A 27447-nucleotide genomic window follows, 5' to 3' on the forward strand; every position below is an offset into this window, starting at 1 on the left:
CAGCGCTCACGCCACACTTCCACTTCCTCACCAGTGCCCGACTGTCACACACATTCGAGCCGCAACACTTCCCCACTCATTCACCTCAGCACATCCACACATCACACATTGCAAGTCAACCCAACGTCAAACTTTGTTGCTTTCTGATCAAGGCAGACGCTTCTGCATCTCCAAAAAGTCGGGAGTACCACATCCGGTGACAGCATCCCAGCCCTTGGTTGCGGGGAAACCCGTCGTTCCACATCCAACACTGGACCCAATGGTGATATCGTTCAACGCGGGGGTACCGAGCCACTTGCCATAGATGATGGGGTTGAGGAAGCCCAACGAGCTCTTGCCCTGACTGATCCTGTAATCGTTCAGGAGGCCGATAACGGAGCTGAACGTGGGGGCGGAAGCAGAGGTGCCGTAGATAAGGTAGTTCTTGCCGCCGATCTTGATAACATAGCGACTGCCTTGGGCGGAGACGTCGGGGTAAGCACGTCCGTTGGGGTTGTACAACCCCGTGTACTTGGTAACGATGTTCGGCAAGTAGTTCTTCACCGCGGTGGCCTGGTACCAGGGGCGGGGGAAGACGTAGGAGAAACCAGCACCAGAGTAGAACCCAGGCAAATCGCCATCCACCGCGATCTCGGGGTTGAAGTTCTGCGTGGCGCCCACCGTGGTGGCGTAGGGGCAGCTGGCCGGGAAGGCGGGCAAGAACGTCGCAGTGCCATTCTTCGTATACTGGCCGTTGGAGACACACGTTCCGGTCGCACCAACACCGCTGTCACCACTGGAATAAACCGTCGAGACACCTCGCGCACCGAGCGCCATGATGTAGTTGCACACCCTCTGCGCGTAGGCCTTGGGAACCGTCTGCTCGTCATCGCCATAGCTCGTCGACAGCACAGTAGGCAGCTTCGAGAGCGAAAGCAGATAGTTCAACTGCGCCTCGTACGGTTCGTTGGTGTTGTTGACCGTCGCCGTGTCCGGGATGTACGGCGGGCTTCCACCCGTCGTATAGAACGTGAACGGAACCGGGTAGATGAACCCGCCAACAGTCTGGACGTCGAGGTTGGCCTCGTCACCGGGGGTGCTCTGCGAATTCAACCCACCGGCAATGCTCTGCACGGTAAAGTTGTACCCCGCCTTACCCGCATCCGGTCGCTGCTCCTTGAGGAACCCAGAGAAGTCAGCAAAGTTGGCCCACTGACCCAAGAAGCCGGACACACCGAGCGACATCTTGCTCGCCGCCTTGGGGACGTAGTTGACCGTCTTGTAGAAGGTGCGCAGGCAGAGGTTGGTGACGGCCGACGTGTTGCACGCAGCTGGCTGACCACCGTCGACGATGCGGTGAACGTCGCCGACGATGGAAGCGTCGTCATCGGCGAGCTCCTTGACGAGCACCTGCGTGCCGGCGATGTCGCTCTTGAGCGCGCGAGGCTGGGTGAAGAGCGTTAGAGGACCGACGTAGTCAAGGTGCTCCGAGACGTGTTCGGGCACGCTGTACTCGGGCGTGCGGACGGCGAGGGTGCCGCTGCGCTTGTGCTCGTAGACACCGAGGTCGGCGTTGAGCAGCTCCCGGGCCTGCCAGGCGGGGATGTGGACTGTGAAGGTGTCCTTGGAGGGAGAACGGGCGGCGAGGGCCTCGTCAATGTGGATGCCAGCGTCGCGCAGCCACAGCTCGACCTCCTCGATGGAGCGCTTGTGAGGCTGAAGGTAAGAGGAGACTTGGTCGGCGCTGAGGTGCTGACCGTAGAGCTCGTGATCCGGGTCAGAGGTCTTGCGAAGGTGCTGCTCGAGGGCCGAGACATCGGACTGCTTGAGCGCGAAGCGGAGGGCGACCGGCTCGTTGTCGGCAGCGTCGGATCGTCGGACCCAGTCCGAGGGGACCGAGACGGATTCCTTGACGACCAGGTTGGAGCGACGAACGGCGGCCGCATCGGCCATGAGGGCGAGCGAGGTCAAGGCGACCAACGCCTTGATAGTGACCAGCTTCATGGTGAGGAGAAGGTGGCAGGAGGGGAGGCGGGGAGAAGAGGAACGTAGGAGAGATGGAGTGCGTCGATGGGTGGTGCGTCGGTTACGGCTAAGTATATATGCTTTTGCTTGCGATGGCTAGCCTCGCCGCCGGCTTCGCTACTGACTGGGGAAAGACGGGTCCAAGGGATCAAGGGAGAGAGTTCCAAAAGATCTGCAACGCCGCGTGCGCTGCAGCAGTAGGCGGCAGCAGCACTGTGCCGTAGGAGGCTGAAGCGGCGGCAAGGGTGGAGTGCTGATGCTGCCGCTACTGCCGCCGTTTGAGCCGTCGATGTGCCGCACATCTTTTTGGCAGCCGTCGGGTTTCGGCCTCGCTTGGCCTAGGAAAAGCGCAGCGTCTGCGATACATTGCGATAGCGTTGAGCGGAAGAGGTTGCGCCGAACGTCGGAGCCTGCGTCGCTGCGGCTGATCAGGCAGTGTGCGATGCGAAAGCTTTTCGAAGCGAGCTGCATCTTGAAAGTAGGATTTGTGCTGCCGCCTATCTGAGGGTTGACCGAGAAGCGAGAGGAAGCGGACGAGGGTCTTCCACAAAGCTTCCGGATCTCGCTTAGGGTCTGCGGTTCGAGGTTGTGCGTCGTTACAAGGGAAATAGGCGCTAGGCGACAAGTGGGGCGGACCGCGGCCTCTGCGTCTGGCTCAAGGCGAAACGGTCGGCACGGCGATCAAAATGGACGGTCGAACGGACGCTAAGCGAAGATAGCGCACCTCTTTGGCCTCTGGACTGGGCCTCATGTGCTCTGATAGCCACCCAGTCGCGTGCGCTCGAACCTGGCTCTAACGCTACGGCTGTCGTCGTCATGTGAGCGCTTCGACCAACGCTGTCGCTACTGATCCGATCTTTGGCATTGTTGCTCGTCGCAAGCCAACCTTTGATTCGGCGGCATGCGAATTGACCGTTGAACAGCGCGTTTGTGGGGTCGAAAGCAAGTCCGATGATTGGATGAGATTGTAGAACGGTCAAGATGGGCATTGTCTCGGCGCGATTTGCCGTTGCAGTCTGACGACAGGCTACCGTTGGGGAATGCGGAAGGTCGTGTGCCGCTGCAATCGTCGGCCATCGCATCGTGTCTCTCTGTCATTGAAAAGTCGCGATTGATTGAGAAAACAAGGCCGTTTTAGCGCGGTTCGCTTATGCATGCATGCTCGATCCTTTTCTGCCGTGTCCCACCTCTAGGCCGGCGCATCCCCGCCGAGGCTTTGCATTGTGGAGTCGGCAGTCGGGTCAGAGTTTGCTCAAGAGTATCCACTGGGGGGCGAGAGGGGTGGGAGATGGCATTCATCAGGCAGGGCGATGAAGCGTTCATGTGTCATGATGAGATGCATATGGACTCGAACCGGCGGCGCGGAGTGTTCGCCTGCATACGGTCTGCTGCTGCGCTGCCGTTTTCATGCCGCAGGTTGATAACGCTGGTCGCGTGCTTGAGCGGAGTTGGATGCCGTCCTATCAATGGCTGAGCGTGAGACCACGTCAACGATACGGATGCAAGTCTTCCGAGATCCATTTGCGTAGATCCTGCCACGCGAGAGTGCTGATCGTCGAGCTAGCCAGATCCCGACTGCAGGTAGCCAAACGGCCAGATGGTGGCAAGATTGAGGGGGCGGTCCAGCAGATGCCGGCCCAGATGTTAGTCAAACTCAGAGTGTTAGAGCTCTCTTTGCAATCTTCGATTATTTTCAAAATCTCGATATCTAGAAGAACCGATCTGACATCGGATCGGATCATCTTTGCACATCGAGCTCAAAGAGCACGACGAAGTGCAGAACGAACAGAGCGACGACACCCGTACAGCTGATCCTATGTCCAATGAGCGGAGCCTTCGAGACAGCGCACAAGTGAATTGCAACACGCGGCACCAGTGAAGAGAGCAGCGATCAAGGCAGACACACAGCTGACGAAGACAATCGACTGAGCAAGTAAAGTTAAGGCGCGAGGATTCCTTTCGTCTAGCCCAGAAGCAGGCGGTGGTGCTCATCGTGAGCTCACTGGTCAAGCTTCTCGAAAATCGACGATGCGTGCATTCGCAAGGAGTCGTACAAAGCTCAGATGTACCACGAGGATGAGCAGCGAATCGTGATTCAGCGTCGCTCATGATGATCACTTCGCCTGCTTCATGATGTGCACGTCCGCTCTATCTGCAGTCATCGGCTGCCTCGTTTGCCTCGCATACTGCCTTTCCTGTCTCAGCTATTGTGGTGGTCAACACCGCCGTTGCTCTCGAGACCATGATCGCCGCACATACGATCATGAGCGTGATGCGACTTCACTCCCACCAAAGCTCAGCAGAGAGAAACTCAAATTGGGGATCGACAAAGGCATCCGAAGATCAAATCATGCAAGAAGCGCCCAGCTCACAAGCGAGCTGCCCGCGGGATGATCGTCTTGCCACATGGCTCGTTTGCGCGTCGTACGACCTTTTCATTCAGCTACTTGGCTCCCGCGCCGGAAACTGACTCCCGCTCCGGGAACAAACGACATCTTGGCAAAGGTACCCATCTCGGCCATCTCTGCTTCGCATGGGAACATTCCTCGGTCCACCTCGCTCCCTCTTAGGTCCAGACCTTGCATGTCCACCACGGCGTCTGCGAAACTTTGCTGGATTCACGCCTATCGAGGGCGAGGCGACGATTCCAGTCTGGTTGGCTCACCGCGATGCCTAGCAATCGCTTTGGGTCTCACACTACCAAGGCCACGCGAGACACCTCGAGAGCCATTTGCGACACCTGCGGGATCCAAGGGCTCCGACGGTCGTGGCAGCAGAGCCAGGATCGGCTCTATGCGAGTGCGGGACTTTGATGGTGTGGATCTGCAAATCTCCCTCTCCCGCCTATCGGAGTCTCAAAGAGAGCCAAATTTTGACATTGATCAGCATCACCCTACTTGCCTCTTCAATGGCATTTTTCCCCCGCGGGCTTTGATCCCCGGCTCTTGGCATCCCTCCCCGAGAAGCGCGCATGCAGCAACTCCGCACGTCAACCAAGGGTTCGGGACGCGTTGCAACGTGGCCGCTCGCCAGCGTTGAAAGCTCTCGTTCGATGCGCTCTCACCGAGACTTCGCCAGCTCACATTGCTCGATCCGGACTTTGCGTGTTGACGACCCCGTCCAACACCATGCTCCCGCTCGCAGGACCCGCCGAGCCGGCGGCGATACACCTTGTTCGTTGTCGGCCCGCTCCCTCGAGCCAACGAGAATAGGGCGTACAGAGCAAGCTCCGACCGACCTACGTCTTTTGGCAAAACCCCCATTGCCATTCTGATCGAGTCGGGAACAGGACAACCTACCTGCTTCTCGCTCGCGAGTTGCTTCCCGTCCAGCACATCACGGCGCCCCAAACCTTTGCTCAGCAGAGCGGCTTTCTGAGGAGAGACCGACCACATATATCTAGTCTTGATCTTCCGCTCGCTCTTCCGCTCGCGCCCTTGCCCTGATTGCTCCCACCACGCACCTCACTTTACCCCTTTCTCTCTCTCCGCATCGACGGCCCAGGCAGGCGGGATGAAGTTCTCATCGCTCCTCGCTGCTTTCGCGGCCCTCGCGCTGGCATCGTCCACCCACGCCGCCTTCATCGACCTACGTCACCTCGAACCGCGCTACGTCTCGGGCCTCGTCGCCCCCTCTGGATACAATTACAGCTGGGCGATCGACAACTGGCGCATGGCCCTCAACACCACCGGTCTGCGCTCCTACCTCAACCGCACCACCATCGACGCCACCGCTACCGCCACCAACCAGACGTTTGTCAATGCGTGCACGCAGTTCTGCGAGCGCACCAGCGGATGTGCCATGGTGCATTTGATCATGTTTGCCGACTTTCCGGAAGGCAACATGATCTGTGCGGTGTACGACGCGCCGAGTCCAAGGAGCGAGTCCAAGTACACCAAGGGAATGTGGGGCGGGAACGGGACGGTGCGCGCGAGCTACACGTTTACGAGGAACGCGGGGCGAGTCGCCCAAGTGGCGAGTAGCAATGGTTCCAGCTCGGCGGCTTCGCCAAGCGCTGCTCCCCAGCTCGCCAGTAGCCCTTCGTCCTCCTCAGCCTCTTCGTCCTCCTCAGCCTCTTCGTCCTCCTCAGCCTCTTCGTCCTCCTCAGCCTCTTCGTCCCTCTCCCTCTCTTCGTCCGCATCCACCTCTGCCTCGCTTTCCAGCTCGTCTGCGTCGTCCGCTTCGACTTCGGCTGCCTTCTCCGCATCTACCTCCCTTTCAACCGCGTCTGCCGCAGCCACCTCTTCCGCCTCGACCACCTCTGCCGACTCGTACGTCCCCACCACCTCCTCGACCCAATTCTCGGCCGCTTCTTCTGGCACGCTCTCCTCCACCTCCCCCTCCTCCTCCCCGTCCACCACCACCACCGCCGCCACCACCGCCGCCACCTCGCCCACCAACAGCAACTGGACGTGGATCGACGTGCCCGGCACGCAGTGCGGCGATGGCTCTCCCACCGGTCTTGCCGTCTCCCTCCTCCCTTCCTCCTCGGACCTGCTCATCCGTCTCCAAGAAGGCGGTTCGTGCTACGACGCTTCCACCTGCTACCGTCAGAACCGCGTTTACAACATGAACGGTTTCAACGGCACCACCTTCCTGGCGCAGAATCAGCCGCAGGCGTTGGCGAACTGGTTCCCGTTCAACCGTCAGAACCCGACAAACCCGTGGAGGGGGGCGAATCTGGCCTTCATCCCGTACTGCACGGGCGACTTGCATGGCGGAGACAATGTGGTGACGTACGAAGGGGCGGGGAGGACGACGTGGCATAAGGGGTTTCAGAATGGACGGTTGGATCTGGTCAAGTTGAGGGAGATGCTGCCCGATGTGCAGAGGGTGTGGATCGCCGGTACGAGCAGCGGGGCGTTTGGGACGGTGTTGCAGTATCAGAATGCCCAAGACGCCTTTGCGGGGGTGAGGATCGATCTGTTGCAGGATTCTGGCGAGACACCGTTGCCAGCCACCTTCCGACCGACGTGGAACACCCACGTTCCCGATCAAACCCGTTGCCCCCTGTGCGACGATAGCAACTTTGACTCGTACATCGTCGGATTGGCCAAGGCGAACCCGGCGGCGCGGTTTGCGAGTGTGAGTGCGACCAACGACACGCAGATCCCGCGAAATCAACCCGTCACCCCCGACCAGCACTATCTGGAACTCCAACGGTTGTGGAAGCAGATGGACGCGGAAACGATTAATGCAAGGAGCTTGGTCGTACCGGGACAGGGCCACGGCATGCTCTTCAACGCCAACAGGGCCGCCGCCGACTCCACCGACATGTGGAGCTGGCTGGCGCAGTTCAAGAACGATGATCCCAACTGGAGCTCGCATTGATCCCCATTTTTGCTCATGTGGATCATAGATGGTTCTTTCTTGTCGAGGTGGGTCAATGGATAGTTTTCGGGCAGCGCAGTGTGGTTCATGTCTGTCTCATTGAGATTGTGAATGTGACTGGGAGCGAGATCATAGCATCCCCACTCGTCCGCTTTCGGGCATACCAAGTGTCGTCGCGGCACTCGAACCCTCTAGGGGCTCCACAACCACCTTTTCCAGCACCAACCCAGGTTCCAATGGCCACCATCTTACCGTCCTTTTTCCTGACTCCACCGTCCCATTCACGCTCAACTGCGTTGTCACCCGTCGGATGTTGGCGCTGACGACGTTGCCCCAATCGGCGCTGTTGGTGCCGGGCGTGATGTTCTCTGGCACAGGCGTAACCATGGAGCGCGAAGAAGGGTCATTGTCCAGCTCGAGCACGTAGCGCAGGGGTCGTTTGTCTCGATAGTTGAGAACGGGGCTGAGCCAGAGGGTGATGTTGAAGCTCTGAGCAGTGGTGTTGGGGTGGAAAAAGTCAAACGAAAGACTCGGACCGTCGCCAAGCGGGATGGATTCGGAAGTGGGGGGGAGGACGGTAATTGCCGATCCCAGCAGACCATAGCCATCGAGCGGCTCAAGGTAGGCAGGTGTGGAGTTGGTGCGGGAGGACTCGATGATGGCGTTGCTGGCCAGCATCGATACGCTACCGTCCGCCGGTGAAGCAACGAATGTGCCATTTGGCATGCTGGCACTCGGCGAGAGCGTGCATGGGTCGACGGCGAGGATGACGGTGACGTTCGATGGAGATGACATGCCGACGTAGCCGCTACCGCTAGTGCTGTTGATGTACACCATCCCCGCGACCATCTCGTGGGGATCCGCGCAGGAGACCGAGTCAAAGTGCGACCAGTCGACGTGCAACGACAGCTCCACATCGTCATCAAAGTTGCCGCCGGCTTCAAAACCATCGGCGCGCTTGGTGAAGAATCGACCGTCCAGCATCGTCGCCGTCTCCATGTCACTGCTGCTATTTCCGCTGCTTGTGGCAAGACGATGGGTGACAGACAACCAGGATACGTTGGTCGTAGCGCTGAAGGCAAATGCACCATCATCACCAGCACTCACCCAAACCCTTCGTTTCTGATCCCCATCGTACCTGCCTAGCGGCCGAAGACTCGGATCGGGACAATTGTACCCATCGGCGCAGTTGTACTGGTTATCGCCCGGCCACGCGCCCATGCTGCCGTCGACACTGACCCTGATGTTACCCGCCATGGCCGTGTTTGGCCAGGATTGCCCGGCGACATCGACATACGCGAGAGGGGGAAGCATATTCCGCATCGGCTGCTGCCAGTATTGGCTCCCAATGTGCGGTTGGGACATCATGTGGTTCCACTTACCATCGCCGAGGGCGTGGTAGGAGGCGGCAAGCTCCGCATCGTGCGCAAAGAGTCGTCGGGCGAGCACGGCGTAGTGGTTGGCGGAATTCTTGGCTTGGGTGCCAGCAAGGTTGTTGCGGCCGACGGCGATGTGTAGGCGATTCAGGTTGGCAGAGGCGAGGGTGGGGTAGGCGACCAGTTGATAGAATGCGTCCCAGTTGGGGGTGCCCTTGAAGTAGGGTGTGAGTTCGTTTTGGACGATGGAGACCAGCTCGTTCCATCGAGAGAGGACGGATTCCGCCTCGGAGTGCTGCGTCACGCTCCAGGTGGTCGAGTTGAGAAGCTCGGGCTTGATGCGCGAGTTCAACCAGGAATAGCCTCTCACCACCTCGGCCACTTTGCGAGAAGGTTGAGCGCCGAACGTCTTGGTCGCCCAGCTGTCGAGCCAGGTGGTCACGTTGGTGGGATGGGTCAAGGCCGTGTTGTCGTACGCCATGTCGAGCATGAAATGGATCGGAACCTCGACAGGCTTGAGGTCGCCGACGTTGAGGATGAAGATCTCAGTCTGGTCGTTGAGGAAGGCGACGTTGAGCTGCTCCCACGCGTTGAGGAGGTTGACCGTGTTGAGCCATTTGTAGGAGCGTGGGGGACCGACGTAGCTGTTGATCCAACGCAAAGTCGTCAGTATCGTCTGTACGCTGTTACAAACTAGGGCAAGAGGTCGTTACTCACTCTGCATGGTAGTAGAGACCTGCGCCACCAGAACGACCCTTCTTCTCCGCCTCCGTGGGAATCCTGCGAATGAACCCAAAGTTATCATCGGTCCAGAGCAGCGTGATATCATCCGGCACCTGCAACCCTTCATTGTAGTACCCCTGCACCTCGGTGTATAGGCACATCATCATGGGTACCGTCACCTTGCTCGAATTTCCCGCGTCGCCGTGCGGCAACAAGCTCTTCTGCTTTGCCATGATGTTTTGGAGCAGCTCGATGTTCGCCCCTTCCAACGCCTTGTCGCCGTTACCGCGCATGCTCATGGTGAACATGGTATCCAAGCCCTGCGCGCGCTCCACGCCGTATTGCCAGTAGGTGGTGATGTTCTTTTCGTTCGTAGTGTAGTCCCAGGGACCTTGGTACCAGGTGTTCCACTCGGGCGTGTTGCGTCCCATAGGTTCCTGATGCGATGTACCGAAAACGATGCCCATGCGGTCGGCAAGGAGCTGGTTCGGACCGGCAGCGCCGGTGCCATTGACACCGTGACCGGGTAGATCCGGTAGACCGGCTACAGCGAACGAATCGGACCACATCGCTGGCCAGATCAGGTTGGCTTTGAGTCGAAGGAGCAGCTCGAAGACATGGGTGTACATGGCATCGTTGAACGACTGGGGTGCGGATTCGGGTGGGAAGGGGCCTTCGAAGTGCGTGCGCGCCCAGTTGGTGAGTGCGGGAGCCTCGTCGTTGAGAAAGATGCCGCGGTATTTGACGAGCGGTGGACCGTGAGAGCACGCGTTGGAGCCGAACGATGCCGAGGATGAGGAGGGGGAGTAGTAGACGGCCGAGTGAGACTGAGTAGGCTGGACGTCGGCGAACCACTTCCAGGGGCTGATGCCCATCTCGTCGCTCAGCGTGTACAGTGCGTATGCGGTTCCTCTCTTGTCGGAGCCCATTAGCACCAGTCCAGAGCCGGACTCGAGCGTTGCCGAGGACCACGACTCCCACTGACCCTTGATCTTGTCTGCTTCTTTCGCGACGCCCTGATCCATCGAGACGAGCTCACGCATGACACTCGAGCCGTCAACACTGCCAACGATGACCACTCTTTCCTTCTTCTGACCTTGCATCTTCATCGATGCAGCAGTGACGTTCCTGACAACGACGTTCGAGGATGGCACCATCTGCATCAAGTCGGCTGCAAAGCTGGAGGCTGCATGGTGGACGACGGAAGAGTCATCGCGCGAGGTGAGAATTTCGGTCGTCTCTCCTGCTTTGGCGATGAGGTAGCCGTCGCAAGAGGATGATCCGGAGTTGGAGGGCTTGGTCGAAAGGCAGACTTTGTCGGTGACGCTGTCGTTGCTGCTGGTGGCGTGAGCGACGGTGGCTGTCGGGCCAAGCAGCAGCGTCGTCCATAGTGATGATGTCCGCATGACGGCTTTGTGTGTAGGGCGGAACAGACACTCGTCGTTCGATGAGGCGTGCCTTGCTGTGATGTCGTACAGCTGAGCCTTGTCTTGTGTAGACGAAAGGAGCGGTGTCTAAGCGGCTACGGCGTCAATATATACTGTTCTGTCATGGCATCCCTGACAGGGTGACAGGACGCAGCAGTGTGCGTCATACGCTGAGCCTGCGGCATTGTCTGATAGAACATCAAGACCGGCGACCTCCTCGAGCTGTCAGGTCAGGCGCCAAGCGGCGGCAATCGAAGTGGTCTCGAGATGTCACCGAAAGCCGCCTAGTGGAGAATGAATGTGGGACGCTGCGGCCAGCAATCAATCTGGCGGGCCTGTGAGGGGCCAAGGAACTGGGCAGCTCTTTGAGCGAAGCCAGCAAGGCGAGAGATCCTGACGTGCATTTCTGACAGCAGCTGGGTGTTGGCGGGCTCCGCTCATCCACAGCGCCGGCCGAACGCCTTAGCACCAACACCACAGCAAGAGGCTATACGGACCGGCGACCACAAGCTCGCCACGCAGCGCAAAGGTGTGAACATCGGACCGTAGCGTACCGTAGCGCACACCTCTTGCCGACAAGGGTCGTTCGACTGCTATGCAAAAGACAAGGTTTGCGGGGACCGCATCGAATACTGCCGACGGAGCCAAATCGGCCAACTTGCTCGAGCCGACCTCGCTTAGCGGCCGCACCCCACACAGACATGCTCTCGAAGGGATTCCCGGTTTGCGTTGACTGGAGCCCCACCTGATCACATGGTTCTCATCGGTGACATGACGCGGACATTCACCATCTTCTTTCGAGGAAGCACGACTCTTAAGACGAGATGGGAGATATCGAGGAGGGATGCGAGTGCGAAGAGAGACACAATTCGCCGGCAGCCCAACTCCGACTGGCGCAAATCGCCGGAGGACGGGAATCTATGACAGAATCGCTCATGCAGAAGATGGCTGAGTTGACCGACGACAGGCAGTGACAGAGTGGCGGCGGTGCTTCTCGAACGCAGAAAAGGTCACACTGCATCAAAGTGGGGAAAGAGAATGAAATTGCCGCTGCCGCTTCCGCCGCCGTCGCTTAAGCAGATGTGCTTACCCCGCAAACCGCCAACAACCGGCGTTCCACTCCTTCGCAGACCGGCGACTCCGCTGCACACGCTGCAGCTGTGACGGCTGCCCTCACACACGCTCGCACACTTCGACACACGAGAATGGCTACGATGAAGGCCGCTGGGGTATGTTGATATGTCTGCGCATGCCGCCAAAGATCGTGATCCCGATCCTATCCCGACCAGTCGTCACGCCCGCCCGTCAACGTATCGTCTGCGTCTCGTGCGCAAACATGACCTTCCTAGCTGCACCGTCGCCGCTCGCTCCCAAATCCTCTTGACTGCGACGCGGCATTCCTCCGTCTCTTCCAGCCGGGGTCTGCAGTTGCTGCTGCTTGTGCTGCTGCTGTTGACGGAGCGCATAAGCCTGTTGCGACTGTGCATCGCGAGGCATGGTTCGCTGTTGATCCACCTTGGTCGTTCCGCTGCCGTAATGACGTCCTGAGCACTGATGGCAGCCGCACACATCCGAATGAGGCGGCTCGGCACCGCGCCTGTCCCGGACGATGCCGCCAAACTCGTCCACACCTTTTGAGGGCAGAGATGACATGCGCGAGGTGGTTGGCAGACTGTCGTGGTATCGTTGTCCTGGAGGCACCTCCTGTGCATACGTAGGGGTTCCTGTCGTCTGGTAGCGCGATGCCATTTCTGGCACACGACCACGCGCGCCGCCAAGGGACGGGAGCGACAGGGTGGGGTCCATCGTGGTACGACGGATAGGGCGGGGCTTGTCGCGAAGGACGCGCTCGCGCTGTTCTCGCTCGAGGTCCTTTGCAGCTTGGTAGCGCTCTTTCATCCTCGCTACAAAGCTGCGTTCCGAGGCGGTGGTATCGGTGCTGAGCGATCGAGTGACGCCGACTGCAGACAGACGCGTCGATCCTACGGCGGGGGCGTATTTGTCTAGATCGCTCGAGTCGGTGCCCGATGAGCGCGGGTGGCCGTGTCCCAGTTGTTGCCCGGCAGCCTTGTCGGTCGTGCCTCCGTCGCTGATAATGGATCGCGACCAAGCACCATCCGTATTGAACGTCGACGAAGTGGCCTGGCTCGAGTAGATCGCCGAGGAGGGCCGACGCTGAAAGCCGTTGTTGGAAGAAGAAGGCGCTCGCACCGCGGCCATCTCCTCCTCCTTTTCGAGCTGCCTCATCCGTTCGCGCTCGCGCTCCCACAAACTGATCTTGCGTGCGTTGGGTCGATCCTCGGCGCTGTATCGGCTGTCGGTGCTGCTGAACTCGGACGAGCCATTCCCGAGAGCAGTTTGACTGCGATCGAACTTGGGAGCAGTCGGCGAGGATTCGAGCTTCGCGGTCTGCTCGCGATACTGCTCGAGCGCACGTTGGGCTGGTCGCATGTTGGTCGAGGAAACAACGTTGGAGCGTGCTTTCTCTATCGCGCTATTGAGAGGCTGAGCTTTGCGGTAGTCGAACGTCTCGTTGGGCTTAGCCGACTGCTGCTGCTGGTAGAAGTTGCGGCCGGCCTGCAGCGAGGCCATTGCCTGGTTGTCATCGGGTGTGCGAGGGATGCGGTTGCCGTCGTCCGAGCCTTGAGCGCTGTTGCTGGCGCTAAGGCTCGGCGGAACGGCGTCCGACTCTTCGCGCGGCACCGCTAGCTTATCGACGACGCTGCCTTCCTGCGCAGAAGAATCCGTATTGTCGCGGTCGTGGGCTTGGGCGTTTGCATATCCGGCGGCGTCCTCCCAAGATTGGGGCTGAACTGCCATCGACTTGATGGTGGTGTTGGTGGGTGCTCGGTCGAGGCTGGCGTTGCCATTGACCGTGTGCAGCTGGACGTGCGACAGCTGCAGAGGGGCACCGTTCGAGGCGGGTCCAGTTCTTGTCGTTGTATTGGGGAGCGGGCGTGTGCTGCCACGCTCAGGCTGCGACTGCAGGGTGGTGGTACGAGGCGCTGCGGCTGCTGTGGCGTTGTCGACAAAGTGACTGCTCGGAGCAGAGCGCGCCATCGGCGGACGGTCGGGTCCAGCTGCTTCAGCGCAATTACCAGAAGTGCTCTTGCTGCTGCTGCTGCGACCCAGGTTGACGTGGTTGCCAGCCGGCAGGGACAAAGGCGAAGGCGGACGCCAACCCATCTCCTGTGCGCGGAGGATGGTTTGAGTGTCCTCGTTGATCTTGGCGTTGATCTGAGCTTGGGCAGCTACAGATGCCTCGACTTGAGCTGCAAGTCCGGCGAGATAGTTGGCTTGACCCTGCTGCGCTTCCTCCAACTCGGACGCTTGGAGGGCTGGCATGAATTCGGAGGACGTGAAACACAGCAGCTCGTTGAGACGGCCAACGTGGGGTCCGACGCGGCGCACCGCCTCGCACTGATGCTTGAAGTCGACATCGGCCAATCCTGCCACGGTGCTGGCGACGAGCAATGAAGAGACATGACTCTTGGCTGCCATGGAGAGCCCATGGGCATGCTTGACGCGGGCAATGTCGGCGGCGAGCGCCTGAACAGTAGCAAGATACTTTTCATGCGACTCGAGCGCCGGTTTGTTGCCTGCGGCCTTTTTGACAATCTTTTCGTGGGCTGCAGTTGCCTTCTTGATCTTGGCGTCGATGGACTGGACGAGCTCGTCGTGTGCTCGTTCTTCCTTGGCGATCTTCTTGAAGTACTTTGCGCAGGCATCATTGACGGCTTCGTACTCCTTTTGAATGTGCTTGGCGTGTCGGGACGAGACGTCGGAGAGAGCTTCGTACATGGTGGAGGTGACCTGGAGCGTCTGCGCTGGGGTCGGGAGGACGACCTTGGTGCGTTCGAGCTCCAAGGTGCTCTTTGCGAGCTTCTTTTCGACCTTGGCCATGCGAGCGGCGAGGTCGCGGTATTCGTCGAGGTTGACGAGGAGGGTCTCGAGCGCTTTGAGCGACTTGTGCAGATCGGTGCGTTCAACGAGAAGGCCGGCGACAGCAGAGGGCGCTGGCTTGAGTGCCGCACTGGAAGCAGAGTGCTTGAGAGCGGGTCGTGCCATTGGTGAGACAGGACGGGGAGTGGCTACTGTGCTAGGCGAGACGGCTCTGATGGGAAGATCAAAGTATTGCTGTTGCGGAGATGGGCTGAAAGGAGAGGGAGAGGGCATGCCGGAATGCAGAGGGGTCTGTGATGTCTGGGGCGAGACCTGCCTGGAGTTGGGTCGGGAACGCGGCGAGGACTGTTGAGGCTGCGCTGCTTGTGAAGGTGGAAAGAGCAGATTGGCTGTTGCTTCGTAGCTCAAAGCAGCACCAGCGCCAGGCGTTGAAGGTGCGGTACCATATTGAGTCGTTGAGAGGGCAGCGCTGAAGTACGAGCCGCCGGGACTGACGAGGGGTGCCGAGGCGGGCTTGGAGTCGCCGACGCCGATGAAGCGCTGTACCTTCTTCATAGCGTAGGAAGAGGCAAGCTTGGCGTGAAGCGGATATAGTGATGTGGATGCTCGAGGAGGATTGTTGATCAGTCTCCTAGACGGTGTTAGGGATGCGAAGACGGCAGCTGCTTCCGTTGTGGCCCAGTGTATGGGAGGTGACGTCCGATTTGAAGGGGAATGGGAAAGATGATGCGGGAGTCTAGGGACAATGGCGGATGATGGTGCGGAGAGGAAGAGTTGGTGGTGAGGAAGCAAGTCGTCGAGGTAACGCAGCGAAGTCAAAAGTTGCAAGCCATGCACGCATCTGCACGAGCGGAAAAGGAGTCGAGCAGAGGCAGCCAACCCACAGTCGAATCAACACGCCGAGCTGAATCACGGCGGACTCGCCGACAGCCCATTGTGAGAAGCCGAAGCCACTTGCTCATCGTCCATCTTGCCTCTCAGGGGCTTCCCACGCCAATCAGTCACGTTTTCCTTTGTCGCTGATGGATCACGCTGTACAGCCTCGGATCATCCGGCAAAGCTCATTCTGGCGTGATCAAGGCCATAGATACGGCGAGTGCCACTCAGCGGCCACAACTCGATACCGCGTCGAGATACTCGGCGGTGCGAATGGTGATTGCCAAATCCGATCCAAACCATCACCGGTCATCTTCGGGTCGCGACCCCGCTCCCCCCTCGCCGTTCTATTAAGAGTGAGACACGGACGGGAAGATCTGAACAAACAAGATGCAGGGACGAATACCGACTTGGTCCCGAATGAGGCCGGATGGAGACGCTGATGCAATAGGGACACATTCGAGCGGAGCAGGGACGGTCTTTGCATGATGGCCATTTTTACCGGAAGAAGGGTTGATCAAGGTGTTGGTCTTGCATTTTGGCATCCTCGTGGCGCATCGACGCGCTCTCTCTTTGTTTGCTGTCAAACAGGCGCGCGTGCCTGGCTGCTGCTGATGCTGTATGCGGCGTCGGCTCACATGCACGCAGCCCCTCTTTTCTTTCATGTTTTCGAGACAGAGCCCAGACTCAGGGGCTGTCGTGAACCCTGCATGATAGAATTGTCAATGTTACGTGCGAGAGTGTCAAGTTGTATTATGTTGTGAGATCGCCAACAAGGACAATCCTGTCAAAATCCTGAGCGGTTCCGAAAGGCCATCCGCCTCAACCCGAGCCACAAGCCCATCTTGGGTTTCTACCGGGCGGCTGTGGGTGAGCAAGGACAACCAACCAAGCCTCGGATTTGAAATCGCTCTCAGGCCCGCTCGCTCCTGGCTGGAAGAAGTGTTCTTTGAACAACATTTCACAAATCGCCATATCACTCCGCTCGTCACCACCACCGCATCGTCATCCACCCATACACATTCCAACAATGTCGTTGGCCAAGTCTGTCTACAACACCGTCTTCAAGCGTAACTCGGTTTAGTGAGTCTCGACTTGGGTGCCACCTTCTGCACACTTCCATCAGCGGCTCCGGGAGGAATGCCTCATTCAGCCCGCAACCTGCATGCTGCCCCCCCTGGCACACCCTCGACACGACGGACAGTGCAACAATCTCAATGCAGGGTTTGCCGGCTGTCGAACCTCTTCTGCCTTGGCCGCCAGGCTTCTGGAAGCACACTCTACGCACTCGGTGTGAATGTCCTTGCTGACCTTGTTTCTTGCTTTGATCATCCCGCGATCTTCTTCGACATGGCAGCGTCGGCTCCATCTTCTTCGGCGCCTTTGCCTTCGGTATTGGCTTCGACCTTGCCACCACAAAATGGTGGGATGCGCATAACAAGGGCGTAAGTTTCGACACTCTCGGCACGGCTTCTTACCATTTGGGCAGCATCGGCATCGCAGCATGGGCGCTCGTTTACGTTTTGGCTCGGACAATCTTCGCTCGACGCTTCCCGGCTCAATTAGCACTATTAGGAACGACGACAGGCGCTTGGACTTAGTGTGTGGGATTCGCAAAGCAGCATCATAGCCATGTCGACGGGAGACTCTTTGCACGGTCTCAAACATCCTTCGACTCAGTCATCTCGCTCTTCATTGCGCCGCCAGAAGAAAGCGACACCAACTTCCTGCAGTCACTCTAGTTTGACACGCCGAAAGACCATCCTTGCTCACACCTCTTTCCCTTCGCTCTTCTCCCTCTACGCCGATTGACCCACCCAACAGAAGCAGTGGAAGGACATCCGAGGAAAGTACCTCGAGGACTCGGAATAAACCTCTCGCACCCTTTTCCACAACACGTCCACACATACCTTGCACGCCTCAGCTGTTTCCGTCGCAAGGTCACCATTCCTTGTTCGACAAACTCTTCATCGGCGCAATGCATCATCGATAACGACTCATTTTCTCTCGATCTGGACACGCGTGGACGGTCGCATGGCGCTTTTGAGCAGCAGGAAGCGCCATTCGGGGCCAGGGACGACGTCAGGGACAGCGTTACGCCCTCCAATCGTTCGAGTCATCCTCTGAGGCTGCGCAAAGCTGAGCGATCTACGGTTGCATCTGGGAACTGGTACCCGCCGCACCTTCTCCCGGCGACAACCGTGGGAGATTGGCGTAGACCCACTTCTTCCAATCGCGAAACAGCCTTGTTCCCTCGCGCACCTTGCCTTTCTCCTTGAGCTCCGGTCCATCCGACCACTGTACCAGTCCCGCATGCCTTCCTGAGGGTCCGGCGAGCACCTCGCGCAGAATTGCGTCTGGATACACCCTCATCTCCCGTTCTCCCGGTCCGTCCAGTGGCAGGACGGATACGTGTGCCAGCATGACTTTGTCCTTTGGTCTCCACATGGTCCTGCCTTCGTGAGAGACAGTGAGCTTTCTCGCCCCGAACAGTCCCGCGTCGAAGCTGCGCGGGGGCACATGGTGCGTTCGATCAACGACACCCCCTTGCAACGGCCCGGCTGAAGAGGGAAGAGGGTCGAATGCTACTGTGCGAAACGTGCGCTGCGTGCCATCGGGTAGAGTGAGTAGACCGAGACCGCGCACGGTGGACTTTCCCGGTCTGCCGCGCAGGAGATAAGCGGGATTCGACACAGTGTGGGTCGGAGGCACGCTTGTGGTGAGCAGAAGAACGTGTCCCGGCGGTGGGGTGGGCAGGATGAGCCGCCCGGAGGCGTCCGTGCCTTGAACTAGACCCTATCGCTCAGAAAGGTGTGTCAGTGAGGGGCAACAGAGGGCAACAGAGGGCAACAGAGGGCAAGTGAGGGAGAAGTGTGAGAGAGGGGAGGGGGATACATACCCAGAGATTCGAAGGAACATCGCCGATGCGCGCACGCTGCTCAACTGGAACATGCGGAAAGCGGCTCGCTAGGAAGGCGTCGGTGTCGCTGCGAGCCACGTGTGACAGCATCGCCCAAAAGGAGCCCTCGGCTGGATTGGGAGGGGCGGGGCGGGCGAGGGTGCTGCTCGCCAGGGCGACGAGCACGAGTCGAGGGCGAAAGAGATGCATTGCTGAATGGAGGGGATCGAGGGACTTGGTGTGGATCGAGCGGTGGTAAATGCCTCGTTGGAGTAGTGCAGTGAGTGGAGAGGCTGATGGACGGGGCTGCCGACCCCATCGTGATGGAATGAAAGTGTTGGTGCCGCTGCGCAAGCGGCGCTAGGAGCGGGGGTTCCTCCACGCTCAACGCGATAGCGGTGACGTTCACGCCGCGGTGGTGACGCTTCATGAAATGCCGTGAAGCGGTGTGGGATGGCGACAGGAACTTGCCCGTGAGCAATTTAATGAGTGCGAGATCTGATGTTCTTCATGTGCGGCGATTGGCTGACGAGGTGGCGTCCAATGAGGTGGCAGAGATCGTTGGAGGCGATCTCAAGGGAAACAGCAACGTATGGTGACGTTTAATCTCAAGGTCTCTGCTTACACCCACCGCAACCCTGCCAGCGAACAGCAAAGCTCAACCTTTCATTCTGAAAGACGAAAGGTGCAGCCTAAAAGTACAATCTGCGCAGTCGCAGAGCTTTTCGTGAATGTGGCCCTACAACATGTCCTCCAACTTGACGGGCATCTCGTCGATCTGTGTCGAGTAGAACTGTTCGATGTCTCTCAACGTCCTCACATCCTCCACGGTGACAAAGTTGATGGCGACGCCCTTCCTGCCGAATCTTCCACTCCTGCCGATCCTATGGATGTAGTTCTCCCTATTTGTCGGCAGATCATAGTTGATGACGAGCGAGATATTCGCAATGTCGATGCCTCTCGCCCAAACATCGGTGGTGATCAACACCCGCGAACTGCCCTGTCGGAACTCGGCCATGACTTCATCTCGCTCCTTCTGCTGCATCTCACCGTGCATGCTGCTCACCTGGAAGTTGTTCTCCTTCATCTTGCCGGAGAGCCAATCGACCTTCCGACGCGTGTTGCAGAAGATCACCGCCTGCGTGATGGTAAGTGTATCGTAGAGGTCGCAGAGGGTGTCGAACTTCCATTCTTCCTTTTCGACCGCTACGAAAAATTGCTTGATGCCTTCGAGTGTGAGCTCGTCACGCTTGACAAGGATGCGCACGGGGTCGGTCATGAATTTGGAGGTCATCTCGAGCACGTCTTGTGGTAGGGTGGCGGAGAGCAGCACGACTTGGGTCGAGGGTGGAAGGTAGCGGTAGACATCGTAGATCTGATCTTTGAAGCCCATGTTGAGGAGCTCATCGGACTCGTCGAGGATGAGCATCTTGATGTTCTTGGTGCGAAGGTGACGACGGCGAATCATGTCGTATACGCGACCGGGAGTGCCGGAGACGATGTGTTGGCCGTAGTCGAGCTTGCGAATGTCCTCTCCGACACTGGTGCCGCCAATGCAGGCGTGGCATTGGACATTGAGGTAATCGCCCAGTGCGAGCACCACGGACTGGATCTGAATCGCCAGCTCGCGAGTTGGACTGAGCACCAGCGCTTGGGTTTCGCGCAACGTCGTGTCGATGGACTGGAGCATCGAGATGCTGAAGGTGGCCGTCTTACCCGTTCCGGACTGCGCCTGGGCGATGACATCGCGACCACGGATGATGGGTAGGATCGCTCGTTGCTGGATGGCAGAAGGCTTTTCGAAGTTGTATGCGTAGATGCCGCGAAGAAGGTCTTCTTTCAGACCCATGGCATCGAAGGTGGGCGCAACTTTGACGGTCTCGGAGCTCTCAAAGACGAGCTTGCTGTCGCCTGCGTTGACGCCGCCCGACATGATTGCACTGTAATGTCACCGTTCACGGCGAGTATGTGCGGGTATATGGGTGGTTGCTCACGGTGGTGGTTGAAGATGAAGCAGGAGGGCGAGCAAGATGTGGAGCTCCACTAGAAGATCCACCAAAATTTCAATGCACGTGACTGCGACTTCGGAAGACGGAATTTGGCAGCGCAGCAAAGGGCTTTGATGAGGACCCTGCTCAGTCGTTCTTTTCAACCACCTTCGCATCATCACAAGGATCATAGCTAGGTACGGCAGCCAGCTTCCCACGATGGCGGACACATCACTGATCGAAGTGGCGCGTCAGACACACGAAGAAGCTGAGCGATACCAGCAGGCCCTCGTCGACCTCCTCTTGTCTTCTTCCTCCTCGGGCCTCACACACAAGGACAAGCTCAAACGCGCTCACAAGGCGTCTGACCTGCTCGACCGCGTTGCCTCTCGCTACCAGTACCTCGACCGCTTCTATGCAGATCAGCATGGAGATCGCCAGCGCGAGCTTGAGGCGCTCTCTTCCACTCGCGGTGATGATGCTTTTGGCGAGTTCTATGATCGACTAGGACGCATCCGCGAGTATCATGACCGCTATCCTGGCGCATTGCCCGACAACTTCTCGATCGACTTCACAGCGCTCGAGACTGGAACTAGCTCGTCAGCTGCCCCATCAGACCAGGCAGCAACCTCGGCATCAGCAACAGCGGGATACTTGGATGCATCAGGCCTCGACTTCATCGACCGCATGTTCTCTGGCGAAGAGATGGCTGGTCGATTCCTAGACCTCTACCTTCACCACGAAGCTCATCTCAACCTGAAGGGCGCCAAGCGCATCTCGTACCTGTCCTACATCGATGACTTTGACAAGCTCGCAGGACCATCCTCGCTCATTCCGAACCACACCAAAAAGACGGACGCATACCGCGCGTATCTGCTGGATCTGAGGAAGTACCTCGACAGCTTCCTGAGGAAGACGCAGCCGCTGGCGAACGTCGATGAGATCTCGGCAAAGGCGACGAGCGAGTTCGATGAAGCTTGGGAGCAAGGTCAGGTGCAAGGATGGGAGGAGCAAGGTACTGGAGTGTTTGGTGGCGCGCAGGGGAAGGGCAAAGCAGCACAGGCATCGACGCAAGGGGAAGGCGAAGGGATCTGGTGTCCAGCATGCCGCAGATTCTACTCGAAGCAGACGGTCTACGATGCGCATCTCAAGTCGCCCAAGCATCTCAAGGCAGCTGCTCGGCTAGCACAGTCCGAGGCGAACGGCGGCGAGACGTCTACGCCCTCCAGCAGCAACAACAACCAGAACGAGGCGGAGCGCATCAAGGCTCGTGTTCGCTCCAAAGCCATTGCGCGAGAGGAGGCTATCATCCGCGCGCTCGCCTCCGACTTACCCACCATTCGGGCCGATACAAAGTCCAACGTGGAGCGCAAGGCCGCGCTGACCGATCGCGAGAGGCAAGCGGAAGCCGAGGCTGCCGAAAACGAGCTGAACCGCATGACCGCTCTCAACCCCACTTCTGGGTTGGACACCGACGAGCCCTCCGCAGACATGGACGAAGACGACGACGCAACCTCCCGCGTCTACAACCCGCTCAAGCTGCCCATCGGATGGGACGGTCGACCGATCCCCTTCTGGCTCTACAAGCTGCATGGTCTGCGGAACGAGTTCAAGTGCGAGATCTGTTCCGACGCCGTCTATCACGGGAGGAAGAACTTCGAGAAGCACTTTACGGAGTCGCGGCATGCGTTTGGGATGAAAGCCCTAGGTCTGCCAAACACGGTCCAGTTCCGGGATGTGACGAGGATCGCAGATGCGCTCGGGTTGGCCGAGAGGTTGCGCAAGCAGAGCAAGGTGGAAGCGAGCGAGGCGGGCGTTGATGCTCAGGAGGTCGAGGACGAACATGGCAATACGTATACCAAGAAGACGTACGATCTGCTCAAGAGGCAGGGACTTATTTGAATGGTATACATTGCACCAGTCGGCGATAGTGTAAAGAGTCAGAGGATGAAGGTGGCATCGCCACTGACGAGGCTGAGATCCTTGGTGAGTTTTGAGACGGCGATGTGGATCTGGCCGATGTCGCCGGGGACGGCAGCGGCGGTCTTGGCGGCAGAGGACGGCTCGCGCTTGAGCCAGTCGTTGATCGTTGCTTGCAGTGCTGAGACGTGGAATGCGTCTGTCGAGTCTACGGATGTTGAGGCAGTGCTGGTGGGAGCGGTGGCGGGCTTCTTGGTGGATGTGGGACCGAAGAATTTGGAGATGGACACGGGTTCGTCGATCCACTTGACTTTGTAGCCGCGGGGAGCGGTGCCGCCGGGTACCGAGGGCGCGGGGAGGTAGGTGCCGTAGATGCTTGTTGGCCGTGTAGATGCAATGATGGGCTCTGACTCTGATGTGGTGGGCGCTTCGACTTCAGAGTTGAATGACGACGTCCGCGAGAGCGAGCGAGTGAGACGCTTGCCTCCGAGTGACGCTGGAGTAGCATCTGCAGCAGAGGCTGTGACTTTGCCCGCGGTGGACGACGGGGGCTTGACTTTCTCCTCGAGCATGGTTTTCGCCGTTGCCCAGCTGAAACGCACTAGACCAGGCCAGCCAAAGACCGGGTCGAGGTTGCGTTTGAGATACGCGACAGTATTGGGATCGCCTGGATAGCCACTGCCTAGCGAGCCCATGCTGGACCAGACGGTGTCGACATTCTGCGTGGATTGTGGTACCGATTCAACCTCCGCTTTGCGCTTCTTGGTTTCCGCGGCTGAACCCAAATGCGATGGCGTGTGATTTGTCGCATCGCCTAACACCTTGACCTCTTCATCGCCAGCAGCTTTCGAGCTCGGCACCTGCTGTCGCTGCTCGGCATACTTCCACCCCTCGACACATCGATCTCTTGTTACCTTTGCCGCGATACTCGCCGCGCCGACAATGGGGTAGATGGCATCGGCCTTGCTCGTGACGGTCCACTTGATATGCGGGTGTCGCGGGAAGTGCGAGCTGAGTAGCCTCGAGTAGCTCTTCGGGTCGCCCACCGTGTCGACGTAGATCTCGGTCACGTCGACACCGCTCTCCAACACGCCCGCAATGAGACCCACCGTCGCCTGGCTCGACTGTGCATTGAGGTTCACTGGTCTCCGCCGCAGCATGCCAGCGCTGATGTCCTGCGGCGACATGACGCGGACCGCCCACCCGAGATGTGCACTGTCATCGATGAGCGCGGCGAGGAGGTGATCACGACGCTCGGCAGTAAGGGCTTTGGAGTCCGCAAAGCCGATCTCCTTGAGCGAGTCCTGGTACGAGACAGGGCAGTAGGCGATGCCGTACACGAGAGGGCCAAGGACGGGGCCACGGCCTGCTTCGTCCACACCAAGGACGCAAGGGACCTTGATGCTCGGATTGGAAGGATCGATCTTGCTGCATTCGGAGGGGATATCGGAGGCGTACGTGTAGGACTGCGCGATGGGACCGAGGGGCTCGGACGGGATGGGAGGAGGTGGAGCTACGATAGCTTGGGAGACGTCGTCTTGCTGAATGTCATCTTCGTCGTCTGACACTACAGCTCGCTTTTGCCTCTTCGCAGGTGGTGCGGTTGACTTCTTCTTTGGCGGCATTATTGCAGGATGATGCTGCGTAGCAAGTAGGACGAGGACGAGGAGAAGAAGGAGCAAAGCGCGGTGTTGGTTAAGTTAAGACTCAGACACGCGACTCGCGTAAATGGCTATTTCTCTTTGTGTTAGACCGAGGGTTCGACGCTGCAAGAAATTCGCCTCCACTGCACAAGCGCCAAAAATTTAGGATTTTTCAAGAAGATTTCTCGAGAAAAGGGCTGAGTCGGATCAAGTTGATGATGGCGAGCAACGTCTTTCACCACCATCACTGCTGCTGCTCAGCTCATCGAAAGCAGCACGGTCACCTGACAACATCATCATGGCGGGAGCGAAAGACAAGCTTGGCTCGTCGAAGCCGTCAAAGGCGGCATCGGCCAATACGGCTCTAGCTGCGGCACCCTCGGGCTCTTCCTCGGCCGCAACATCAGCCGCATCAACACCAGAACCATCATCTTCGGCGCTACCAGATCCGAAGACAGACCTCCCGGCATATCTGTTGAAGCTGCAGTCAGCTTTGCAGCCTCTCACTCGCCATGCGGCGGCGATCCCTAGCCACGGCGACCTCGCATTCCACCGCAGCATGGATCGCAAGCTCGCAAAGAAGCTCGATACGGAGTCAGATCGCATACTTCAATCCATCTCGCAGCTTTCGGGATGGATCGCATCCGACTCGCGCGCACCGAAGATCCCTCTCGCCAAGGGAAGCGGCACCAGCTCGACTAAGAAAGCGAAAGGCAGCGTGGAAATGGACCTCGATCTGGCGGATGTGACGACCAACGAAAGCTTCGCTTCCAACCTCGGTGAGCTCGTAGATCACCTTCTCGAGAGCGCCGACACTTGCCTCGACGAATACACGGGCAAGCTGGCGCCACGCAAAGTCGCAGCAGCAAACGACGAGAATGCGGCGAGTGCCACTGGGGAGCAAGGAGCAGGTGCGAGAATGCAGGCTATGACCGCAGTTCAGAATGGCAAAGCACTGCCCAAGACAGGCAACCTTCCTTCCTGGGTCCTCAACGCACCTATCCCGCCACCACAGAAGAATTTCACGATCAAAGCAGACAACTCGGCAGACACGCTTTGGCAGCCTAGACTCAAGCTCGGAAAGCCAAACGCAAAGGTTCCGCTCGGGCATATCAACCCGCCACGCATGGGTGCAGACGGCAACCCTCTGCCGCGTGGACCAAGGAGAGGCATGTACTGCGCCGAGGGAGATCCTCTCGACAATCCTTACTACCACGAGATTTCGCATTCGGAACCGCCAACACACGCCCTCTCAAAGCCAGACCCCAGCCAGAAGGACAACCCGCCACCACCACTCAACGAGAAGGAGCCTTCACTATCGACCGACGCGTGCCCCTTCCAATGGGTCTCGACCAAGCAGCAAATCGAACAGCTTCGCGATCACCTGGACGAAGACCGTGTTCAGGAGATTGCCATCGACCTCGAACATCATTCCTACCGCACCTACCAGGGCATCGTTTGTCTCATGCAGCTCTCGACACGATGGGGCGACTGGATCATCGACACCATCTCAGATGAGGTTCGACAGCACGCTGAGATGCTCAACTCGTCGTTTACCAACCCTGCCAAAGTCAAGGTGCTCCACGGTGCCAACCACGACGTCTTGTGGTTGCAGCGCGATCTCGGACTGTACCTCGTCAACCTATTCGACACGTATCACGCCACCAACGTGCTGTTGTTTCCCAGTCACGGCTTGAACTACCTGATGGCGCGGTACTGCAACTTTGACGCCGACAAGCGGTATCAGCTGGCAGACTGGAGGATTCGACCTCTGCCGAAAGAGATGCTCTATTACGCAAGGAGCGACACACACACACTGCTTTACATCTACGACAACTTGCGCCACGAGCTCATGGAAGCAGGCGGCGTCAACGGCATCCGAGAGGTGTTCGAGCGCAGCAAGGATGTGGCAATGGCGACCTACGCCAAGGAGGAGTGGGACAGCGAAGGCGAGACCCGCGAAGGCTGGCGCAGCGTCTGGCGAAAGTGGGGCGGCGAAGCTGCTCTCGGCACCGAGGACCGACAGGAGCTGAGCGAGATGAAGAAGGAGGAGCGACTGGTGCGAGCATTGCATCAATGGAGGGACGGTGTGGCAAGGGAGGAGGACGAGTCGCCTAGGTATATTTTGGGCGCAAGCAACCTCATGATGCTGGCAACGAGGGCGCCAACCACCAAGGAAGGTGTGCTCGCCTGCATCCCGCCCAACGCTACAGGACTGAAGAAGAGGGTGGAGGAGCTGGTCAAGCTGACCCAAGCGGAGGCAAGCGCGTGGGAGAAGGATCAGGAGAAGCGGACCGAGGAGAAGAAGCAAAAGCTCTCACAGGCTTTGCTGAACGGCAGTCAAGACAACGAGATGGATGTCGGGGAGTCTGTCGCTCGAGGCACACCGACCGTTGCAGCGAAGAAGCATCCGGAGCCCACCTCGGCGACTCAGACATCCATCTCAGCCATCAGTCAGGCCGCAGGCGCACAGCCAGCAGTCGATGCTTCCGTCTGGTCCGACACATCTGCTGCACCAGCAACCGCTGCTTCGCGACTTACGTTGGGTGGTGCGGTGCGATCGTTCGCATCGAACTTGTTCGGACAATCGAAAGCTCCCGCTGCTCCCAAGTCGACGCTCAGCTCGACCTCATCAAAGCTTTTCGGTACCTCGGCGACCGGCAACCGCACGAACAAGGCAGCAGCCAAGCTCGACGCCGTCAAAGCTGGATTCATCAGTCAAGTTGGCAGTCTCTTTGGCAGTACGGCGCCGTCGCATGGATTCGATGATGCCGACGATGTTCCTATGCAGCAGGAAAGCACCACCTCCACACCTATGCCAGCAGAGCCAGTCGCTGTCGACGACGCGGCTACAGCTCCAGCCTCGGCAGAACATGTGGAAGAGGACGACGACGCCTCGGAGAAGGAAGACTACATCGTCGTCTCCACCGCATTCAAGTCCAAGCCCAAGAAGCCCAAGTCCACGGCTCAGGGTCACTCTACACCGCAAGACGAATCAATGCCATCCAAGAAGGAGCTCAAGAAGAAGCGCAAGGCGGAAGCACGCACCGATGCTGTCGCGCCCCAGCCTAAGAAGCGGAAGGAGAAGTTTGACGGCGAATTCGACTTTTCCGCTACCGGAGACGCGTTCCAGTCTCCGGCGCCGAAGAAGGAGGATAGACCGAAGGGGGGAGACAAGAAGAAGCAGCAACAGGGCAAGGACCACGGAAAGAAGGGCGGCGACAAGATCGACGAAGCTATCTTTAGACAGCCTAGGGACAGGGCGAGGAGGAAGCATGGCTGAGTGGTCGTGCTTTTACCACTTTTCGCACAGACAGCAGCACCTGTGAACGTGAGAAAGGCAATCAATGTATTGTT

At 58.6% G+C, this 27447-nt stretch overlaps 10 protein-coding genes across 10 annotated transcripts; 4 read left to right on the top strand and 6 right to left on the bottom strand.

Annotated features, from left to right (window-relative positions):
- Positions 1-147: 147 nt before the first annotated feature.
- Positions 148-1983, bottom strand: PSEUBRA_003233 (Peptidase S53, propeptide; the record flags this gene model as incomplete). The annotated part of the gene is made up of 1 exon (XM_016436365.1): positions 148-1983. The coding sequence occupies one exon, from the start codon at positions 1981-1983 to the stop codon at positions 148-150; it is 1836 nt and encodes a 611-aa protein (XP_016292396.1).
- A 3534-nt stretch (positions 1984-5517) lies between these two features.
- PSEUBRA_003234 (Protein notum) lies at positions 5518-7335 on the top strand (the record flags this gene model as incomplete). The annotated part of the gene is made up of 1 exon (XM_059465000.1): positions 5518-7335. One exon carries the CDS (start codon positions 5518-5520, stop codon positions 7333-7335), a length of 1818 nt encoding a protein of 605 aa, XP_059320674.1.
- Positions 7336-7464: 129 nt separating this feature from the next.
- PSEUBRA_003235 (uncharacterized protein) lies at positions 7465-10840 on the bottom strand (the record flags this gene model as incomplete). Its single annotated transcript, XM_016436362.1, has 2 exons — positions 7465-9355; positions 9429-10840. 2 exons carry the CDS (start codon positions 10838-10840, stop codon positions 7465-7467), a joined length of 3303 nt encoding a protein of 1100 aa, XP_016292398.1.
- A 1326-nt stretch (positions 10841-12166) lies between these two features.
- Positions 12167-15319, bottom strand: PSEUBRA_003236 (uncharacterized protein; the record flags this gene model as incomplete). Its single annotated transcript, XM_059465001.1, has 1 exon — positions 12167-15319. One exon carries the CDS (start codon positions 15317-15319, stop codon positions 12167-12169), a length of 3153 nt encoding a protein of 1050 aa, XP_059320675.1.
- Positions 15320-16670: 1351 nt separating this feature from the next.
- On the top strand, positions 16671-17512 carry PSEUBRA_003237 (Cytochrome b-c1 complex subunit 9; the record flags this gene model as incomplete). The annotated part of the gene is made up of 3 exons (XM_016436348.1): positions 16671-16723; positions 16998-17085; positions 17465-17512. 3 exons carry the CDS (start codon positions 16671-16673, stop codon positions 17510-17512), a joined length of 189 nt encoding a protein of 62 aa, XP_016292400.1.
- A 276-nt stretch (positions 17513-17788) lies between these two features.
- Positions 17789-18749, bottom strand: PSEUBRA_003238 (uncharacterized protein; the record flags this gene model as incomplete). Its single annotated transcript, XM_016436378.1, has 2 exons — positions 17789-18436; positions 18540-18749. The coding sequence occupies 2 exons, from the start codon at positions 18747-18749 to the stop codon at positions 17789-17791; spliced, it is 858 nt and encodes a 285-aa protein (XP_016292401.1).
- Positions 18750-19278: 529 nt separating this feature from the next.
- PSEUBRA_003239 (DNA/RNA helicase, DEAD/DEAH box type, N-terminal) lies at positions 19279-20472 on the bottom strand (the record flags this gene model as incomplete). The annotated part of the gene is made up of 1 exon (XM_016436368.1): positions 19279-20472. One exon carries the CDS (start codon positions 20470-20472, stop codon positions 19279-19281), a length of 1194 nt encoding a protein of 397 aa, XP_016292402.1.
- Positions 20473-20746: 274 nt separating this feature from the next.
- On the top strand, positions 20747-22429 carry PSEUBRA_003240 (Splicing factor SF3a60 binding domain protein; the record flags this gene model as incomplete). Its single annotated transcript, XM_016436339.1, has 1 exon — positions 20747-22429. The coding sequence occupies one exon, from the start codon at positions 20747-20749 to the stop codon at positions 22427-22429; it is 1683 nt and encodes a 560-aa protein (XP_016292403.1).
- A 38-nt stretch (positions 22430-22467) lies between these two features.
- PSEUBRA_003241 (Ribonuclease HII/HIII domain protein) lies at positions 22468-24072 on the bottom strand (the record flags this gene model as incomplete). The annotated part of the gene is made up of 1 exon (XM_016436369.1): positions 22468-24072. The coding sequence occupies one exon, from the start codon at positions 24070-24072 to the stop codon at positions 22468-22470; it is 1605 nt and encodes a 534-aa protein (XP_016292404.1).
- Positions 24073-24388: 316 nt separating this feature from the next.
- Positions 24389-27373, top strand: PSEUBRA_003242 (HRDC domain protein; the record flags this gene model as incomplete). Its single annotated transcript, XM_016436345.2, has 1 exon — positions 24389-27373. One exon carries the CDS (start codon positions 24389-24391, stop codon positions 27371-27373), a length of 2985 nt encoding a protein of 994 aa, XP_016292405.2.
- Between the last annotated feature and the right edge of the window lie 74 nt (positions 27374-27447).

Source organism: Kalmanozyma brasiliensis (genome assembly GCF_000497045.1).
Source record: "Kalmanozyma brasiliensis GHG001 unplaced genomic scaffold PSEUBRA_SCAF20, whole genome shotgun sequence".
In the NCBI taxonomy this organism is placed as follows: Eukaryota; Fungi; Basidiomycota; class Ustilaginomycetes; order Ustilaginales; genus Kalmanozyma; species Kalmanozyma brasiliensis.